Raw genomic sequence first — 22,093 nt, forward strand, 5'->3', positions numbered from 1 at the left:
AGCGAGGTTAGGACTTACTGATTACATACTGTATTCCAGGAACTATACTTTTACAGGTGAATCAATTCATTTGGATTTAGGATACGTGAAGGTCACTGAAGAGAGGGAAATAAAAGTTGCACTTTAGGAAAAGTCATCTGGTGGGTAGCTGGATCAGCAAGGGAGCAGATTAGCGGCTGGAAGATGATTTAAGAAGCCACTGTAATAATCCAGGTCTGGGTGGGGTGAGTGAGAACCTGGATTCGAGTGATGACGGTGGAAATGAGAGCAAGAAAAATGATCACATTCAGGAAGAATAGCATTTGGTGTCTGATGGGAGGTGACCGAGAGAATATAAAGTATAACCATTATTGGCTACAAGTAGAAAATTAGTTAAAAGTTTAGTAAAGCTTTTTCCTAGGAAGGGTATGTCAGACAAACTAAATCTGAACCAAGCACTGAACTTTCAGAGAAAGGGATCTATCTTCAAAAGATGTCTTTTCTAGTCTTAAATACCACTAGGGAAGTAGATATTTTTGATCAGATGACATGCGATTTAGAAAACCTTTTTGTGGAGACTCAATAGTGTGGAACATATGGGACTTTCATACACTTCGTCTTGTCTTTAGCTATCCCATCTGTGTGAGGTAAATGTACCCAATTTTAGACATCCTGAAGACAGATTACATCACTCTCTCTCATCTTTTCTACCATCAGAGAATTCATTGTATCATTAATTCATTAGCAACTTTCACATGCTAATGTTTTTCTTTCGTACTGACTTGTATATAAAGAAATTCATTCGGCTGGGCGCAGTGGCTCACGCCCGAAATCCCAGCACTTTGGGAGGCCGAGGCGGGCGGATCACAAGGTCAGGAATTTGAGACCAGCCCGGCCAATATGGTGAAACACCGTCTCTACTAAAAATACAAAAATTAGTCGGGCGTGGTGGTGGCACCTGTAATCCCAGCTACTCGGGAGGCTGAGGCAGGAGAATTGCTTGAACCCGGGAGGCGGAGCTTGCAGTGAGCAGAGATCGTGCCACTGCACTCCAGCCTGGGCAACAGAGTAATTTCGTTTAAAAAAAAATCACTCTACTGGAGTTATAAACTGTCCAAATGAAATTGGTCATTAACAGTTGACTGGCAGAAGTAGGATATATGCGCAACACAAGTAGTTTCTTTCTACTTTCGGTAAACACCGGTATTTCCTAAGGATTAATCTGGAACCAAATGAAAGGAGGGACCTACGGTGTTTTTTTCACACAAGTGAGCAGCCATACTGTGGTTAAAATGAAGGGATTGTCAAGGCCATGTGTGCTACCTGCACGCAGGAAAAGGCTGAGCGTCACAGCCATTGGTGGAACCAGGTCTCATCAAGGACTCCTTAAGTGCACTGCACTAGAGTTAGATTACTAGAAATTGCATAGGTAATATTTAAAATGCGTAGAGGTTACCACCTAAAGAAAACAATAATTTGGAAAAACGACAATCCTTTGTCTGGAATCCAACAAACCCAATTTTCTGAACAGATCAGGGTTTTGTCTGCATGGACTGTTTTCTGAATTATACGGCTATGAGCCAATCCCATCTTCAGCAACGGCCCGTCTGCAGTTTGTTCTCTCCTCACTCACTGCTGTCCTAGATAGACTACACTTATTTCACCGAGGGCATCAGTAATGAGTCAGGCACCAGTCACTGGCACACCGGGCTTTTGGATCATTAGTGTTTTTTCCTGAGGGCCTGAAATTCTGATGTGCTCATTCTCGCAGTCATTCCTGCTTTAGACACAAACTTCTTCTGTAAACAGGCTCTTGGGATCCATCATTCTGCCTTTAAAATTTGTTTCAGGATGACAGGCTCCTATGCAACCGGCTAAGCACGTGGGTCCTCACAGTACTGATGAAGTGGGGGTGGGGGTGGGGCTGGGCCCTTCATGGCTTTCAGCATCAGAAACCCTTTTCTGCTTGCTGCCTCTTGTTCCTGTAGGTCTAGGGTGGCAAAGAAATACACAACTAACATGGGAAAAAATGAAAATAGCCCCAAAGTCCTTCCAGCAGTGAATGCAGTCTGTGGTGCACCCACAGACAGTGCCGGAGCACTGCTCGGCAACGAAAACCATGCATTCCTCTCCAATGCGTTTTGCTAAGCCACACCCCAAATGCTACACTATACTCCACATGACATTCTGAGAAAGGCAAAACTGTAGGCACTGGAAACAGATCGGTGGTTGTCACAGATTGGGGCTGCGAGGTCTGGACTACACAGGGAAAAGCATCCGAGAATTTCTTTGGGACAGTGAACTGTTTCGTATTCTTGATTGTGGTGGTGGTTACACGACTCTATGCATGCGTCAAAACCTAGAATGATACACCCAAAAAAGTGAACTTTACTGTAGACAAATTAAAAAATAAAGATAGAAGACAGCAGCTTCCCCTGCCCGCGGTGGGAGACCAGGCGGAAGCTGAGGTCACCTGGGGGGGCCGGTCATGCTCTATGTACCGAGCTTCGTGATTGTTACACAGGTGATGTTTCTCTGTAAAGAAGTACTTTTTTATTTATTTTTTTGAAATGGACTACAGGTGCCTGCCATCATGCCTGGTTACTTTTTTTTGGTATTTTTTAGTAGAGACGGGGTTCCACCGTGTTAGCCAGGATGGTCTCGATCTCCTGACCTCGTGATCCGCCTGCCTCGGCCTCCCAAAGTGCTGGGATTACAGGCGTGAGCCACCGTGCCCGGCCTATCCGTAAAGAAGTATTAAGGTATCACACTTATGTGTATCTATACATTTACATAGATATGTTATACTTCAATACAAAGCTACCTGATCACCATTTCTGTTCATCACACTTTAGTAGACTAGGATTTCCTGTTCTGCCAGCTCTCAGGTAACCCTATTTGGGTGAAGTGGAGAAAGGGCCAGTGCTGGAAAGTTCGTTAAGTAGTGACTATTTCTAGTCAAATTAAAGACAAAATATTTTATCCGGGTGATTTAAGTAATACTTTTCACACTATTATTTCAGGCCTGTTTTGAGACTCTCCACAACTAATGTTGTGGGTCTGCCACCCACCATAACCACAACCCTTCGTATGGGGAAGAACAGAAGTGTGAAGTATCAGATGATATATATACACTTTTTTTTTTTTTTTTTTTTTTTTTGAGATGGAGTCTTGCTCTGTCACCCAGGCTGGAGTGCAGTGGCGCGATCTGGGCTCATTGCAAGCTCCGCCTCCCGTGTTCACGCCATTCTCTTGCCTCAGCCTCCTGAGTAGCTGGTACTACAGGCGCCTGCCACCATGCCCGGCTAATTTTCTTTTCATATTTTTAGTACAGACGGGGTTTCACCGTGTTAGCCAGGTTGGTCTCGATCTCCTGACCTCGTGATCCGCCCACCTTGGCCTCCCAAAGTGCTGGGATTACAGGCCTGAGCCACCGCGCCCGGCCAACTGTGTTTTGTATACATCACTTTAGCCCTTATAACAATCCTGCAAGGTAGTCATTCAAATCCCATTTAAAACACGGCAAAATTAAGGGTCAGGTTAATCTCCACAAGAGAAGCTGGAAGAATTCTAAGCCTCTGATTCCAAAGGAAAAGGGAATTAGCTTTTAGAGTGTTCTATGTGCTAGTTCCCTTTATCTGTAATCTTACTGATCCTCAATAGATCTCCATTTTACAGATAAGTAAACAGTAAGAGGGATTATGTGACTTGCCCAAAGTTACGTAAGTGGCAGAGTGGCATTCAAATCAAGCTGATTCCACAGCCCACATTCTTCACATCAGAGGGCACTGCTGCCAAAGTCAGCGAGAGGTATACTGTGCAATTCTGGAGGGAGACAAATGGAATCTTAAATATTAGACTTAACTATCAAATGCTCTACACTAGGGTCGGGAAAGTGACACCTGTGTTTTTCCTGGATATCTTTAAAACGCAACTTCTTCACTGTAATATCATAAATGTACCAACATTTAACAGCAGAAATTCAAACCTTCAGGGATTGAATAAACCACAAAATCCAGCTCTTAGAATGGGAGGAAAAGGAATTTGTATGGTAGGAAAACTATTTTCTAGGAGTCAGGAGTTAAAAGTTCTAATTCTGGCTCTGTCCCTGATTTGCAGTGTAACTTTGTTAAGACATAGGGATCTTTAGGCTTCTATTTTATCACATGTAAATTAAGAGTATTCAAGGCAGAGAATCTTAGAAGGTAACTGCTCTAATACGTTAGAAAACAATTTTTACTAATTACTAAAATTCCTTAATTGCCATCTTTGGAGTTTAAATACCATAGTGTTTAGCAAGTATTTGTTAACCAGAGTGTATTTTGCTGGAATGAGCTCTGCAGGCTTGCTTCCATTATTATTATTTGTTTTTGAGATGGAGTTTCTCTCGTTGCCCAGGCTGGAATGCAATGGTGCGATCTCGGCTCACTGCAACCTCTGCCTCCCGGGTTCAAGCGATTCTCCGGCCTCAGCCTCCCGAGTAGCTGGAATTACAGGCATGCGTCACCACGCCTGGCTAATTTTTTATTTTTAGTAGAGACAGGGTTTCTCCATGTTGGTCAGGCTGGTCTCGAACTCCCGACCTCAGGTGACACGTCTGCCTCGGCCTCCCAAAGTGCTGGGATTACAGGCGTGAGCCGCTGTGCCCGGCCTGCTTGCTTCCATTATTTATTGAAGAGCCCCAGGTAGTCACAGAACAGGAGAGCAACCAGACAGCGACAGCCAAGTCCAAGAGGCACTTTTCCTTTTGCCAACTTAAGGATATGAAGAGGCATGTTAACAAAGACAGCCTTTCAAAACATTTGAAACTGTATTATTCTCTGTGCATTACAATAATGGACTCTTTTCTTACAAACATTGTTTCAATTCTGGTTTTAAAGGATTATTTCTTGGCATGTCACCGTGGCGGGGCGAGGCTGACTTGTTTCCCACAAACAGTCTTTTCAGCTTTGACGGGAGTGACTTGTTCTATGGGTCTGTCCTTACTACTTGTATGACTTTGGGCAAGGATTTTCATCTAAGAGTCTTTCCTTATTTGTAAAGGACTGCTAAACTAATAATTTAAGTTACAGTTCTTTACACAGTATGGGGTGAAAAATGAGGCAGCCAAGTGTATTGGAAAGAATGTAGACTTGGGGCAGAGAGGCTTGGATCCAAATACTAAGCACTGCCACTTACTAGCTAAGTCATCTTGGGCAAGTGATTTAATGTAAACCTTATAGTGGGGCGAGTAACACCACCTTCTCTTTTTTTTTTTTTTAATTAAGAGGTATGGGCCGGGTGCAGTGGCTCATGCCTGTAAGCACTTTGGGAGGCCGAGGGGGTGGATCACAAGGTCAGGAGTTCAAGACCAGCCTGATCAAGATGCTGAAACCCCGTCTCTACTAAATATACAAAAATTAGCCGGGTGTGGTGGTGGGCGCCTGTAATCCCAGCTAGTTCAGAGGCTGAGGCAGGAGAATCGCTTAAACTCGGGTGCCAGAGGTTGCAGTGAGCCAAGATCAAGCCAGTGCACTCCAGCTTGGGTGACAGAGCAAGACTTCGTCTCAAAAAAAACAAAAAAAAAAACAAAACAAAAACCCCCCACAAAAACAAAAAAAAAAAACAAAACAAAAACAAAAAACAAGATACTAAAGTGATACTAAAGTGGCTATTGCATAATACTCAGCAATTAGTAATCTCATTATTGATAATCCTGTACAAGCTAGAAAGCTGCACAATCATATATTCTTACAAAAAAATCACTTAACAAGGACATCCAGAAAACAATGTTGTGTAGATTTTAATACATAAATGGCATCCTTTTATAACCCACTTGATATTTTACAACATGTGACTATTTGGTAAATACTTCAAAACAGCTTATGCTGGGGTCTTGTAAGGCAATTTCTGAAGCTCTTGAGATTTTACAATAGTTTTCTTCTAGTATATTTCTATTTTGTTAACAACCTACAATATTTAGTGTAACAGCAATACTGTGTGTATTTCCATGTGTTAACATACTCTGTTGCCTAATGGCTCTTGAATTCAGTTATAAATTACATGATGCCTCAAATTGTTTCAAGAAAATGGTAGCTTGCAAAATATTTTTTTCTTTCAAAATTCAAGACACATTTAACATATGGATTTTACAATACAGTTTATTAGCTGTTCTCCTCTTCTTCATAAATGGAATGGATAATGTTGATAATTCTTTACAAACCAGTACTCATTTCTTTAAGAAACTGTAATGAGGAGGTTGTCAAAAACACATATTTAATAAACAACTCCAAAGAGCAATGGGAAGCCAAATATTATTATTAATATAAAGGACCAGAGAAACTGATTTCTGAAATAATTTCTACCTTTCACTAAAATTTCTTAAAATTGCTCACCATGAAGATTTGTGTAATTCTAGTGCAGAGCAGTGGATGAAGCTGTCTGAGGGGAAACACACATAAATGGGGCTTTTGCCTGCCTTCCTATTAATAAAAGGAGAACTAGAAGGAAAGGGCAAGGACCAGAATCAAACCTGATGACAAGAACAACAATAACAACAAGAACAACAACAACAAAACCCCAGGAACCATTTGAAAACTTTTGTAGAAAAGAGGAGAATACGCCCATACTTTTACTTATAATCTAATTTCCCTAAATGTTTCTCCTCATGATCACCATGCCCCCATTTTCAGTTCACAGGATTAAGGAAGATAAGTCTATTCAATTAATATTTAATTTAAAAACCAAACAAAAAGTTAGGAGTAGGTGGCAAAAGAAACAAAATATATTTTAAATATATATATATATATATGTTTGTGTGTGTGCGCAACTATGTAAAGAAAATAATTCCCATAGTTACAGAGTTTAAAGAAAGTTTTATATATATATTTATATATATTTTATTATAACAAAATAGGCAGCTATTGTGGGTAAAATATTCAGTAAAATCTGACTCCTAAGAATACATTTTTAAGTTTTAGGCTATGAACTGGACTCCTTTCCATTGCCATTATGGTTTCTACATCACCACTGTAATGTCTGATTTATCTGTATTTATATCTAGGAAATTTTCTCAACCTTCTGTGTAAAAGGCGAACTTCCTTAGCACCTGAACATGGCCTCGATTCACAGAATGTGATGATCATTTACATATGAACAACTTTTGTAAGACACGATAGTGTTGCTCAAGTAGATTAAAAACATTAAAACGTTGTTATTCCTAGCAAATGTACTGGGAAAAAAGAACCTTCAAATAATAAAAGACTTTAAGAATGCTTAGGAAAAATGAAATCCCTTATGAAAGTTAACTCAGACATGAATTTTTAAATTAAAACATGTCTTCCTTATTTATCTATAATGAAACAATTGCTTTGATGATAGAAGCTGACTGAGAACAGGACTTGAGAGTAACACACTGGCCAAACCATGCTATTAAACTTAAGCGTGCATAGTTGCTCAAAGTCTACTAAATCACTGATTAAAACCACTTTTTCATTTGTACTGAAATTTGAAAAGAATGTATATAAAGCTTTTCCAAAAATCTCTTAAAGTTACTTTCCCTTAAACATTAAGGAATTTTACCACAATTTCTGCGTCTCCCCAAATTCTTAATAGCTGGTCAGGCCATTCCATCTTCAGTTGTGAAAAATGGCCACTAACCAATAGTGACATTAAATAATACACATGATGTAACTTGAAGGAGACACTACATGTAAAAAAATAAGCGCACCTGCAGACCATGATGTGGGATATAATTCAACATGAAATCATTATTGAAAAAAGACTCCAGAGGAAAGGGCAAAGAGATGTCAAAGAAAATGGAATTGTGGAAAAGAGAAATAGAGAAACATGAGTTTTCATAACTTTTCTTTTGCTGGAACCCAGATGTAAGAACCAGACTGTTCTTCTATGATCTGTTTCACTTGGTTGTAAATGTCTTCCAGCGTATCTCCCTGTACAATAGCTGTAATGATAGAAACAAAATCAGAAATCTCCATTAATTGTCTATTTTGTCATTACAATTATTGGTGAAATAGCAGAAACTAATATCTTTGAGAAAGTTACTCATCCAGGAAGAATCACCGTTTACGCACTGTTCACTTAGAAAAAACGGCTCACTTCATTAATTTTCCTACCCGTACAGTATAAAATTTTTATCTTAAAAATGGATCAAAAAGTAAGATTTGGTGATCTTTTGTTCTTTTACCATCTGAGCATATATTAGCTTTATTATTTTAAAACAAATTATTTTCTTAACTGTCCTGATTTCTCCATCACCATGTAGGACAAAGGAAACTGGCTACAATCCCACAGACAGGATGATGCAGGATAATGTTTTGTTTTATTTTTTTGGGGTAGGATCGCGGCAGAAAAGAGCTGGCTACAGATTGATGCTACTTGTTTCAGTTAAGCTGGCATGTCAGTTACTGTAGAGTAGGTGAATTATCTAAGCCAGCTTGTTAGTGTTTAGAGACTTAACAATCAATGTTTATTTGCTGCCTGAAATAATGTGTGAAAAAAAGAGTAACAATTACTAATAAGTAATTCTTTGGAAATAGCTGAAGCCCCTGAGGTCTGTGAGGGATGAGGGTCAGTTAACAAAGCAAGCAAACAAACAAACAAAAACAAAGTATCGCTAGACAGCACTAAGCATGAGTCACTTTTTAAGAGGAAAGAAAATGTTTATGGCTGGGCATGGTGGCTCATGCCTGCAATCCCAGCACTTTGGGAGGCTGAAGTGGAGGGCTGCTTGAGGCTAGGAGTTTGAGATCAGCCTGGGGAACATAGTGAGACACTATGTCCAAAAAAAAAAAAAAAAAAAAAAAAAAAAGAGCCGGGCATGGTGGTGTGTGCCTGTGGTCCTGGCTACGCGGGAGGCTGAGGGACCAGGACGATTTCTCGAGCCCAGAGTTCACATCTGCAGTGAGCTATGATCGTACCATTGGATCGTACCATTTGCCTGGGTGACAAAGTGAAACCCTGTTTCTCACAAAATAAGTTTACATATAAATGAAATAATTCAGAATTGCAAATTAAATAAGTCACTTATTAAACTACAAAAAAATCCCCAGTGATCTTGGAAGAGCATCATAGGTGTAGATTTCCATGGTCTGAAAAACTGAGCATAAAATGTCGAAGGGAGATTTTAAATAATACTGTCTATTTGGTACCCGAGATTATGTGCATAGAAGAAAGAAGTTATATATAGGTAAGAAGGGCTTATACGTAGCTAGGAATGCCTGAGTAAATAAGAATTTTAAGTAACATAATATTCGCTAGTATCAGTTTTGTGAGACTTCTACCTTTTGAACTAAATACAGACATGCCTCAGTGTCCCTGAAGACTCAGTTCAATTGACAAAATACTTGGTTTGTGGGTTTGGCATCTTGATGCACTCCAACAGCACAGGACAGAATCCCAGAGCATTTCATAGTTTAGGTTGACAACAGCACGCAAGGATTTATTTTAGGAGAAAAGAGTCAGGAATTGACTTGGGAAATATATATTTTGCTTACTTTGTAAATTCATGAATGGCATGGTTAGTAAACCAGGATACTCCTTGGGAAGAAACTGGGAGAGCATAAGGCTGCAGACACCTTAACCATGTGATTAAAATTAGCATCACAAGTAACGGCACAAGCAGACCGTAAACCTCCTTGTATGACACACAGAGGATACATCATTACTTCACTGCTATTCCTGCCCCAAATGCATAACCTAAATCTAATTATGAGAAAAAGTCAGATAAATCCAAATTGAGGGAGGGACATTTTATAAAAGAATGGGTGTCTGGCCAGGTGCAGTGGCTCACACCTGTAATCCCACCACTGCGGGAGGTCAAGGTGAAGGTGGGCGGATCAGAGGAGTTACAGACCAGCCTGGGCAACACGGCCAAATCCTGTCTCTACAAAAAATACAAAAATTAGCCGGGCATGTTGGCTGCAGCCTGTAGTCCCAGCTCCTTGGGAGGCGGAGGTAGGAGGATCACTTGAGCCTGGGAGGTGGAGGCTCCGGTGAACTGAGATTGCACCACTACACTCCAGCCTGGGCGACAGAGTGAGACCCTGGCTCAAAAAACAAAACAAAACAAACGAAACAGAAAAAACAACAAAAAACCCCCCTAGTTTTTACTCTTAAAAAATGTCAGTCAAGGTCATGAGTGACAAGACTTGGGAACTATTTCAGATTAAAGAACGTTAAAGATGTGATAATATTTCAGATTAAAGAACATTAAAGATGTGTAATTCACTGGAACACGTGAGCCTGAACTGCATCTTGCACCGGAACAGAAAAACCATTTTGTTCCCATTTTGCTCTAAAGAGATTAGAAGAGGCCGGGCGCGGTGGCTCACGCCTGTAATCCCAGCACTTTGGGAGGCCGAGGCGGGCGGATCACAAGGTCAGGAGATCGAGACCATGGTGAAACCCCGTCTCTACTAAAAAAATACAAAAAATGAGCCGGGCGCGGTGGTGGGCGCCTGTAGTTCCAGCTACTCGGGAGGCTGAGGCAGGAGAATGGCGTGAACCCAGGAGGCGGAGCTTGCAGTGAGCCAGGATCGCGCCACTGCACTCCAGCTTGGGCGACAGAGCGAGACTCCGTCTCAAAAAAAAAAAAAAAAAAAAAAAAATAAAGAGATTAGAAGAATAGTGAAATAATAATAAGATCTATAGTTAGATGAGACATAATTATTAAATTTCCTGATTTTGGTAATAAAACTATGATTATATAAGGGCATATCCCTGTTTTTTGGAAAATACACACTGAAATATTTGGAAGTAAAGGGGCATCTACCTGAAACTTACCCTCAAGTGTTTCAGAAAAAATTATAAATGTGGTAAAATGTTAATACTTGAGGAATTTGGGTGAAGGGTACATGAGACTCCCTGTACTATTCTTCTAACTTCTATTTAAGTCTGAAATTAGTTTGAAAAAAATAAGAAAGCACAAGGCTTACAAAAACCATGACCCTTACTGATACTCACTGTGAATGTCAAATTTAGGCTGATATTATTTCAAACAAACAAGTAACAACAACAAAAATGTCCAAAGACTTGAGGAGTCAGTTAAAGGACAAACTGAGTAAGAAAAGAATATTGGGGAATTGCTACCTACTCTTTTTTTTTTTTAAACAAATAGTATTTCAAAACGGATCAAAGGGCAACTAATCTTTGACAAGGGACCAAGAACACACAATAGGGAAAGGCTAGTGTTTTAAATACATGGTGTTGGAAAATCTGGATATCCACATGCAAGAGAATGAAATTAAACCCTTATCTTACACAAAATTAACTTGAAATAGATTAAATACTTAAACGTAAAACCAGAAACCATAAAACTCCTAGAAGAAAACAGGGAAAAAAGCTCCTTGACACTGGTCTTGGATGATTTTTGGAAAGTACAAGCAGCAAAATAAAAAAATCATCAAGTGGGACATCAAATAAAAAATCTACACAGCAAAGGAACAATCAACAAAATGAAAAGGCAACCTATGGAAGAGGAGAAAATATTTCTAAACCATGCAGTTGATAAGGGGTTAATATCCAAAATATATAAGAAACTCATTAGCAAAATACCAAACAATCCATTTTAAAAACGGGCAAAGGACTGGAATAGATATTTATCCAAAGAACACATACAGATGGCCAACAGGTATCAGTAAAAGTGCTCAACCTCTTTAGTCATCAGAGGAATAGAAATCAAAATCATGAGGCCGGGCGCAGCGGCTCATGCCTGTCATCCTAACACTTTGGGAGGCTAAGGTGGGCGGATACTTGAGGCCAGGAGTTCGAGACCAGGCTGGCCAACATGGCAAAACCCTGTCTCTACTAAAAACACAAAAATTAGCCGAGTGTGGTGGTGCGTGCCTGTAATCCCAGCTATTCAGGAGGCGGAGGCACGAGAATCACTTGAACCCAGGAGGCAGAGGTTGCAGTGAGCTGAGATCATGCCACAGCCTGGGTGACACAGCAAGACTGTCACACACACACACACACACACACACACACACACACACACACACTGAGATCATGCCACAGCCTGGGTGACACAGCAAGACTGTCTCACACACACACACACAGAGATCATGCCACAGCCTGGGTGACACAGCAAGATTGTCACACACACACACACACACACACACACACACACACCCCCATAATGAAATATCCCCTTAGACCTGGTTGGATGGCTGTTATCAAAAAGATAAGAGATAACAAGTAGGCAATGGCATGGAGAAAAGGGAACCCCGTACACTGTTGGTGGAATGTAAATGAGTAAAGCCATCATAGAATGTAAATGAGTAAAGCCATCATAGTAAAACAGTGTGGACATTTCTCGAAAAAAAAATTTTTTTTTTTGAGACGGAGTTTCGCTCTTGTTGCCTAGGTTGGAGTAAAATGGCGTGATCTCGGCTCACCACAACCTCCGCCTCCTGGGTTCAAGCAATTCTCCTGCCCCAGCCTGCCAAGTAGTTGGCATTACAAGCATACACCACCACACCTGGCTAATTTTGTATTTTTAGTAGAGATGGGGGTTTCTCCATGTTGGTCAGGCTGGTCTCGGACTCCCAACCTCAGGTGATCCGCCCACCTTGACCTCCCAAAATGCTGGGATTACAGGCATGAGCCACCATGCCCGGTCACCTCAAAAAATTAAAAGACTGAACTATTATATGACCTAGCAATCCCACTACTGGGTATATATATTCAAAGGAAAGGAAATTGGGCCAGGCGTGGTGGCTCACGCCTGTAATTCCAGCACTTTGGGAGGCTGAGGCAGGCGGATCACTTGAGGTCAGGAGTTTGAGACCAGCCTGGCCAACCCTGTCTCTACTAATAATACAAAAATTAGCTGGGTGTGGTGGCATGCGCCTCTAGTCCCCACTACTTGGGAGGCTAAGGCAGGATAATCAGCTGAACCCAGGACGCGACAGTTGCAGTGAGCCGAGATCACACCACTGCATTCCAGCCTGGGTAACAGAGCGAGACTGTCTCAAAACAAAACAATAAAAACAAACAAACAAAAAGCCAACAACAACAAACCCAAAGGAAAAGAAATGGGTATGTTGAAGAGAAATCTGCAGTCCTATGTCCACTGCAACATAATCAACAATAGCCAAGATAGGAAAATAACCTAAGAGTCTCTCAAAAGATGAATGAGCCAGGCCCGGTGGCTCACGCCTGTAATCCCAGCACTTTGGGAGGCCGAGGTGGGCAGATCACCTGAGGTCAGGAGTTTGAGACCAGCCTGACCAACATGGTGAAACCCTGTCTCTACTAAAAATACAAAATTAGCCGGGCGTGGTAGCACATGCCTGTAATCCCAGCTACTCAGGAGGCTGAGGCAGGAGAATTGCTTGAACCTGGGAGGTTGTGGTGAGCTGAGATCACGCCACTGCACTCCAGCCTGAGCAGCAAGAGCAAAACTCCATCTCAAAAAAAAAAAAAAAAAAAAAAAAAAAAAAGGTTGAATGAATAAAGAAAGTATTGTAGGCCAGGTGCAGTGCACCTATAATCCAAGCACTCTGGGAGGCTGAGGAAGGACAATTGCTTGAGCCTAAGAGTTTGAGACCAGCCTAGGCAACATAGCGAGACCCTGTCTCTACAAATAAAAAATTAGCCAGGTGTGGTGCTGCACGCCTGTAGTCCCAGCTACTAAGGAAGCTGAAGAGGGAGAATTGCTTGAGCCCAGAAGGTTGAGGCTGCAGTGAGCCATGATCATGGCACTGTACTCCAGCCTGGGCAAGAACAAGACCCTGTCTCAGAAATGAACAAAAAAACCAAAAACAGGCCGGGCGTGGTGGCTCATGCCTGCAATCCCAGCACTTGGGGAGGCTGAGGCAGGTGGATCACGAGGTCAGGAGTCGAGACCATCCTGGCTAACACAGTGAAACCCCGTCTCTACTAACAAATACAAAAAATTAGCAGGGCGTGGTGGCGGCGCCTGTAGTCCCAGTCACTCGGGAGGCTGAGGCAGGAGAATGCCGTGAACCCGGGGGGCGGAGCTTGCAATGAGCCAAGATCGCGCCACTGCACTCCAGCCTGGGCAACAGAGTGAGACTCTGTCTCAAAAAAAAAAAAAGAGAAGCCGGGCGCGGTGGCTCACGCCTGTAATCCCAGCACTTTGGGAGGCCGAGGCGGGCGGATCACGAGGTCAGGAGATCGAGATCACAGTGAAACCCCGTCTCTACTAAAAATACAAAAAATTAGCCGGGCGCGGTGGTGGGCGACTGTGGTCCCAGCTACTCGGGAGGCTGCGCCAGGAGAATGGTGTGAACCCGGGAGGTGAAGCTTGCAGTGAGCTGAGATTGCGCCACTGCACTCCAGCCTGGGCGACAGAACTAGACTCCGTCTCAAAAACAAAAAAAAAAAACAAAAAAAAAAAAAAAAAAAAAGAAAAAACTAACAACAAGAAACAACAAATACACATATCTATATATGTATGTATGTATATGGTATATATACAACAATGGAATATTTTATTAGGCCATAAAAATGAAAATCCTATCATCTGCAACAACCAACATGAGTGAATGTGGAGGACCTGATGCTACATGAAATAAGCCAGACACAGCAAAGCAAATACTGTATTTCATTTCTACGTGGAATCTAAAAAAGTAGAACTCATTGAAACACACGTGGTTTCCAGGGACTGCAGAGTAGAAGAAATGGGGAGATGTTGGTGAAAGGGTACAAACTTTCAGTTATAAGATGAGTAAATTCTGGGGATCTAATCTACAGCAATAGTGACTATTGTTAATAAAGAGTATTAAGCATCTTCCCTACACACACAAAATGGTAACTGTGTGGTGAAAGACATGTTAACTTGATTGTGTTAATCAATTTACAATGTATACGTTTATCACATCACATTATATGCCGTGAATATATACACATTTTGTCAATTATACCTCAACATGGCTAGAGAAAATGGATCAAAATTTATAAAGGATAAGAGAAAAATCATGAGTTTCATAGAATAAATGAAATCTAAATCTCTTTTTCCCTGGTCAAGTATGAATTATTCCTGTTTTTGCTGTTCTAATCAATAACCTAAGAAACATTGAATCTCAAGATTCCTGGCAGGGCATGGCGGTTCACTCCTGTAATCCCAGCACTTTGGGAGGCTGAGGCAGGTGGGTCACCTGAGGTCAGGAGTTCAAGACGAGCCTGGCCAACATGGTGAAACCCCATCTCTACTTAAAATACAAAATTAGCCAGGCATGGTGGTGCATGCCTGTAGTCCCAGCTACTCAGGAGGCTAAGGCAGGAGAATCACTTGAGCCTGGGAGGCAGAGGTTGTAGGGAGCCGAGTCACACCACTGCACTCCACTTGGGCGACAGAGCAAAACTCCGTCTCCAAAAAAGATTCCCCAGCACCACTGCCTAGGCTAGATGAATTTCCCACAGGACAAAACCACTGATCTTAAGGGTTTGTTCTGAAAATGACAGTACTAGTTACTACTGGTAGATGCAGGCACAGTTCAAAATCCACTTGCATGGGTCAGTTCACATGGCTTCAGAGCAAAATTCTATCTTAAAGAGGACTGTTACAATGTGGTTCCAACCTGTGAAATGTTCAGTAAACTCCTGTTCCAGTTTCATGGCTCTCTCAAACGTTTTTCTGGCTTGTTCTTCTGTTAGACGCTTATTCATTTCCCTATGCAAATAAATACAGAAATTGATAATTACCACACTGTAATACTTTTTAAAAAAAGATGACAAAGGAGAGAAGATATAAAATAGAAAATCATGAAAAGCTGAACTCTGTTGAAAATATGAATGTCATTAAAAACTTGAGTCATTCTGGCCATTTCTGGGATTTTATTTTATTTTTTTTGAGACAGGGTCTCACTCTGTCACCCAGGCTGGAGTGCAGTGGCGTGATCTCGGCTCACTACAACCTCCGCCTCCTGGATTTAAGCGATTCTCCTGCCTCCATCTCTCAAGTAGCTGGATCACAGGCATGCGCCACTACGCCCGGCTAATTTTTATATTTTTAGTAGAGATGGGGTTTCATAGTTGGGCAGGCTAGTCCCAAACTCCTGACCTCAGGTGATCTGCTAACCTCAGTCTCCCAAAGTGCTGGGATTACAGGTGTGAGCCACTGAGCCCAGCCTGTTTCTGGGATTTTTAAAAATAAAAATAATAGACTGGGCATGGTGGCTTACACCAGTAATCCCAGCACTTTGGGAGGCCGAGGCAGGTGGATCACCTGAGGTCAGGAGTTCAGGACCAGCCTGGCCAACAAGACGAAACCTTGTCTCTACCAAAATATAAAAATTAGGTGGGAGTGGTCGCGCATGCTTGTAGTCCCAGCTACTCGGGAGGCTGAGGCAGGAGAATCGCTTGAACCCGGGAGGCAGAGGTTGCAGTGAGCTGAGATCATGCCACTGCACTCCAGCCTGGGTGACAGAGACTCTGTCTCAACAACAACAACAAAATAAATGAATAAATAAATAAATGAATGAAAATAAAAACAATAAAAGCTAGATTTAGTTGCTGAATATGCTGCTATACACTTGGAATGACAGGGGGTTTTAACAAATTCTGCATCAGCTCAGTGTAGCCAAAACACCTATTCATTTATGACACTTTTGGCTTTGATGAAAATTTCATATTAAAATGACTTAGAGATCTACGTATCAGTTTACAGAAAATAAGGGGACAAACATCCATATAAATAACCCCATGAGAAGGTAATCAGAAAATACAGTGTGGGGAAATCTCTGCACAAGAAATGACCTGGGTTCTATCACAAATAAACGGGAGGTGGTGCGGGGGTGGGGTGGGGCATAATAGAGAGATGTGGAGAGAGAATATATAGGTTAAACAACTTAACCAACTGCCACGAATAGATGCTATTTAAAATTTTATTCCAACAAACTGAAGAAATACAAATACACAGTGATTTACACAGACAAAATGATAGAAATGTCTGAGACTTGTTTCAAAATAATCTGGAATGAAGGTGTAAGGAGGTAGGTGTGAGTGGAGAGAAACAAGACTGGTCATAAGCGGATAATTATGGCTGCAGCTGGATGATGAGTATATGAGAGTTCATTCCCAACTTAAAGGAAAGCCTTCAATATTTTGCCATTAATTATGATGTTTGCTTTGGTATTTTGTAGAGTTACTGTCTAGTATTCTCTCATCCCACCCTAAAAAATTATCTTCAGCATTTCTTGTAAGGTAGAACTACAGGTAATGAACTCTTTCAGTTTTTATCTGGGTGAGTGTTAATTTCTCCCTCATTTTTGAAGAATAGTTTTGCCAGATACAGGATTCCTTGTTGACAGTTAAAATTTTTTTTTTTTTCAGTGTTTTGAACCCACTGTTTTCTGGCCTGCAAAGTTTTGGATAAAATATCTGCTGGCAGGGCATGGTGGCTCATGCCTGTAATCCCAGCACTTTGGGAGGCTGAGGCGGGTGGATCACCTGACGTCAGGAGTTTGGGACCAGCCTGGCCAACATGGTGAAACCCCGTCACTACTAAAAATACAAAAATTAGCAGGACTCAGTGGTGGGTGCCTGTAGTCCCAGCTACTAAGGAGGCTGAGGCAGGAGAATCGCTTGAACCCAGGAGGCAGAGGTTGCAGTGAGCTGAGACTGTGCCACTGCACTCCAACCTGGGAGACAGAGTAGACCCTGTCTCCCAAAAAAAAAAAAAAAAAAATCTGCTGATGGCTGGGCCTGGTGGATATTTACTTACACCTATAATCCCAGCACTTTGGAAGGCTGAGGTGGGTGGATCACTTGCGCTCAGGAGTTTGAGACCAGCCTGGGAAACATGGCAAAACCCTGTCTCCATAAAAAATACAAAAATTAGCCAGGCGTGGTGGTGCACGTCTGCAGCCCCAGCTACTAGGGAGGCTGAGGTGAGCGGCTGCCTGAGCCCAGGAAGTTAAGGCAGCAGTAACCTGTGTAAGCAGTAAGCCACTGCACTCCAGCCTGGGTGACAAACAGAGACCTTGTCTCAAAAAACAAACAGAAACATCGACTGATAATCTTATTGGGAAATCCCCTGTGTGTGATAAGTTGCTGCTTTCAAGATTCTCTCCATATTCTGACAGTTTGATTAGAATGTGCCTCCGTGTGGGTATCTAAGTTTATCCTGCTTTGAGTTCCTTGATTTTCTTGGATTATATTCGTGTCTTTCATCAAACGTGGGATGTTTTTGGCCATTATTTCTTCAATCTCTCTGCCCTTCCCCTCTCTGTTCTCCTCCAGGACCCCCACAATGTGAGTTGACTGCTTGATGGTGTCTTATAGGCCCTTTTCTTCAATCATTTCTGTTTCTCAGACTAAATAATTTCCATTGTTGTATCTTCAAGTTAAATTTGTTGACTCTCTCTTCTGTCTGCTCAAATCTCCCTGAATTCCTGTAGTGAATTTTCCATTTCAGTTATTTTTAGTTCCAGAATTTCCTTTTGGTTTCTTTTTACGTTTTTTATTTCTTTGTTGATATTTCCATTTTGTTCACGTATCTTTTTCATCTTTTTTTCCTTTGTCTTTTTGGAGACAAGGTCTCCCTCTGTTGCTCAGGCTGGAGTGCAGTGGCATGATCTTGGCTCACTGCAGCCTTGACCTCCCAGGCTCAAGAGAACCTCCCACCTCAGCTTCGCATGCAGCTGGGACCAGAGGCTCGTGCCACCATGGCCAGCTAATTTTTGTTTATTTTTATTTTTCTGAGACGGAGTTTTGCTCTTGTTGCCCAGGCTGGGGTGCAATGGTGTGGTCTCCACTCACCGCAACCTCCGCCTCCTGGGTTCAAGCAAGTCTCGCGTCTCAGCCTCCCAAGTAGCTGGGATTACAGATGCCTACCACCATGCCCAGCTAATTTTTGTATTTTTAGTAGAGATGGGGTTTCACTACGTTGCCCACGCTGGTCTCAAACTCCTGACCTCAGGTGTTCTGCCTGCCTCGGCCTCCCAAAGTGCTGGGGTTACAGGCATGAGCCACTGCGCTGGGCCTATCATTTTCTTGAGACTTTGTCCATGTCTTTTAGCTCATTTAGCATCTTGTTTTACAGTCTAAGTCTAACTCTTTCTCAAGGATAGTCTTCTGCAGGGATAGTTTATTTTTCCTTTGAATGGGCTATATTTTCCTGTTTCTTTGTATGTCTTGTGATTTTTTGTTGGAAACTGCACATTTAACTCTTACAATGTGGTAACTCTGGAGATCACATTCTTTTCCTTTCCTAGGGTTTGCTGTTTTATTTAAAATTTAATTTTATTGTTTACTGTTGCAAGGTGTTTCTGTACCAGGAATCAGCCAGTCTTTTCAGGTATTTTCTAAGCCTGTGATTTTCCATGGATATGAAAATCTCCCCTCACATACGTGGTTACTTTTGAATGGCCCCCAAAACGGGGGCAAGAAAAAAGGTGTGTGTGTGTGTGTGTGTGTGCGTGCGTGTGGTGCGGGTGGAAGGGGGAGGCACAAGCCCTTTGTTTTCATTTGATTTTGTTTTTCTTTCTCTCTCCTCACTAATCACCACTGAAGGCAATGGCCCTTTAAATCTTTTTTTTTTTTTTTTTTGAGACGGAGTCTCACTCTGTCCCCCTTGCTGGAGTGCAGTGGCCGGATCTCAGCTCACTGCAAGCTCCGCCTCCCGGGTTCAGGCCATTCTCCTGCCTCAGCCTCCCGAGTAGCTGGGACTACAGGCGCCCACCACCTCGCCCGGCTAGTTTTTTTGTATTTTTTTAGTAGAGACGGGGTTTCACTGTGTTAGCCAGGATGGTCTCGATCTCCTGACCTCGTGATCCGCCCGTCTCGGCCTCCCAAAGTGCTGGGATTACAGGCTTGAGCCACCTCGCCCGGCCGGCCCTTTAAATCTTTAAAAGTCACTTCAGCCTCCAGTGCTTCCAGGCTTGTAACAGTGGCAGTGGGGTCTGCAACAATGGCTCACTTTATGGCTGTATGGCCGCACCTCCATGATCAGAAGCAGTAATTAGCTATCACAGCAAAGATCCCTGCTATTTGGAGGACAGAATCCTTATTGTCCACACTGGCTCCCACAAACCCTATGCAAAGCCGCTTGAAAATGTGTGCATGGCTACATGCTATGGGGCTGAGGGTAGAGGAACAGGTAGTTGCTACCATGTTAAGAGCTGAAATTAACCTTTCAAACCTTTCCCTGGAAGTTATGAGCCTTCAACAGACTTCAGAGTTCCAAAACTGGTAAAAATGGTGAACAGAGTTCCAAAACAGTGACATCAGACAGATTCTGCCAGTGCAGTTGTTGTCTGGGTGGGGAGACAGATTCTCAGAGCTTCCTACTCTTCCATCTTCCCTCTAGCTCCGTAATTGATTCGTTTTTAAATGTTAAAGCAGTGTTGCATACCAGGAACATACCCAACTTGGTTGTTATATTTTGCCTTATTAAAAAAATTGTTTGATTCAATTTGCTCCTATTTTGGTAAGGGTTCTTGCATCTATAGTCATAATTAAGACTGGCTTTATAATTTTCCTTTCCTATATAGTCCTTTCCAGCTTTGGGTATCAAATTAATGCTCATAAATTAGTTGAAGAGTTCGTATACAATTGACATAGCTTCTTAGCTTTTGGTAGAATTTAGTAAGTCCTCTAGGCTTAGTATTTAATTTGTGGAAAGGTTTTTTATGATCAGTTCAAGTCTTTAATAAGTACTAGATTATTTAGGTTTTCTATTTCTCTTTTCCCTTTCTATTTTTTCCTTAACATTTTCTGAAGTATATGTTTCAAACACAGATGAGCAATATCAGAAAAATCGTATCATTCAGCTTGTTACATTTTCACAAATTTACATGTACCTGTGTACTTAGGTCAAGACACAGAACATCACTAGTACCCCAGAATCGGGGTGTGCTCACTCTAGTCACCAGCCCCTTCTCACAGGGTAACCTGTTTGACTTCTACAAGCAATTATTAAATTTGGAATCATAGAGTATGTATATCTTTAGGTCGAGGTTTTTGTTTTTAACTCAAATCGTACTTGTGAGATTCTTCCATACTTTTGTATGTGGCGGGAGATTGCTCACTCTCACTCGTTATCATACAATGTTTCGTTGTGAATATGTCATAATTTATTTACATATTCTACTGCTGACAGTATTTGACTCTTTTTTTTTTTTTTTTTTTTTTTTTAAAGACAGGGTCTCACTCTGTCACCAAGGCTGGAGTGCAGTGGTGCAAGCATAGCTCACTACAGCCTCAATCGAACTCCTGGGCTCAAGGGATCCTCCTGCTTCAGCCTCCTGAGTAGCTGGGATTATAGGAATGCACCATCGCATCCAGCTACCTTTAAAGTTTTTTGTAGAGACAGGGTCGTGCTATGTTGCTCAGGCTGGTCTCCAACTCCTGACCTCAAGGAATCCTTCTGTCTTGGGCTCCCAAAGTGTTGGGATTACAGGTGTGAGCTACTGCACCTGACAGCTGCTGACTACTTGAACAGTACTGTCATCACTCTTGTACATGTCTTTGTAAACACATGTAAGCATTTCTGTTGAGTGTGTATCTAAGAATATGACTTCTAGGTCATAACTAATGTGTATGTTCAGCTTTAGGAGACATTATGATACTATAAACAGTTTACCAATGAAGATGCACCAATTTGCACCCCTAACACTGTTATGAGTTTCAGTTGCTCCACATCCTTGCCGGCATTAAATATTTTCTGTCTTTTTCATTTTAACTATTCTGGTATGTGGGTGGTAGTATAAGACATCAGGGTTTAACTTGTATTTCCATAATTAATTGGGCACTATCTCACATGCTTATTATTTGGAGGTTCTCTTTTGCGATGTGTCCAAGCCCTTTGTCCTTTTTCCTGTTGGGCTGCCTCTGTCAATCTCCCTGATGTCTGCTGCATGTGGAGTCATATCCTCTTTTTCATGCCTGATATTCATATTGATGTGCCTTCTTTCTTTTCTTGATCACTCCTAGTGGTTTACTGTCTTTTCAAAGAGAACACTTTTGGCTTTGTTGATCCTCTTTTATGTTTGTTTTCTATTTCATTAATTTCTGCTCTGCCGTATTTTTTATTTTTAAATTTTTTAAATACTGTTTTCTTCTTTTTTTGACTTGGGACAGGGTCTTGCTCTGTCACCAGGCTGGAGTGCGATGGCATGATCTTGGCTCACTGCAACCTCCACTCCCT

The 22,093-nt window shown here is 41.8% G+C and overlaps 1 protein-coding gene across 29 annotated transcripts in view; it reads right to left on the minus strand.

Moving 5' to 3' along the window:
- Positions 1-6,101: 6,101 nt before the first annotated feature.
- The window catches only part of DLG1 (discs large MAGUK scaffold protein 1), a 282,292-nt gene continuing 266,300 nt past the window's right edge, over positions 6,102-22,093 (minus strand). For all 29 annotated transcript variants that reach the window (XM_050779129.1, XM_050779120.1, XM_050779109.1 and 26 more), the window contains 2 exons: positions 15,525-15,616; positions 6,102-7,921 (listed from right to left, as the gene is read on the minus strand). In XM_050779129.1, coding sequence (XP_050635086.1) covers positions 7,815-7,921; positions 15,525-15,616 — 199 coding nt within the window. In that variant the 3' untranslated portion in view covers positions 6,102-7,814. The remainder of the gene's footprint in view (positions 7,922-15,524; positions 15,617-22,093) is intronic.

The sequence above is a fragment of the Macaca thibetana genome, chromosome 2 (genome assembly GCF_024542745.1).
Source record: "Macaca thibetana thibetana isolate TM-01 chromosome 2, ASM2454274v1, whole genome shotgun sequence".
Taxonomy (NCBI): domain Eukaryota; kingdom Metazoa; phylum Chordata; class Mammalia; order Primates; family Cercopithecidae; genus Macaca; species Macaca thibetana.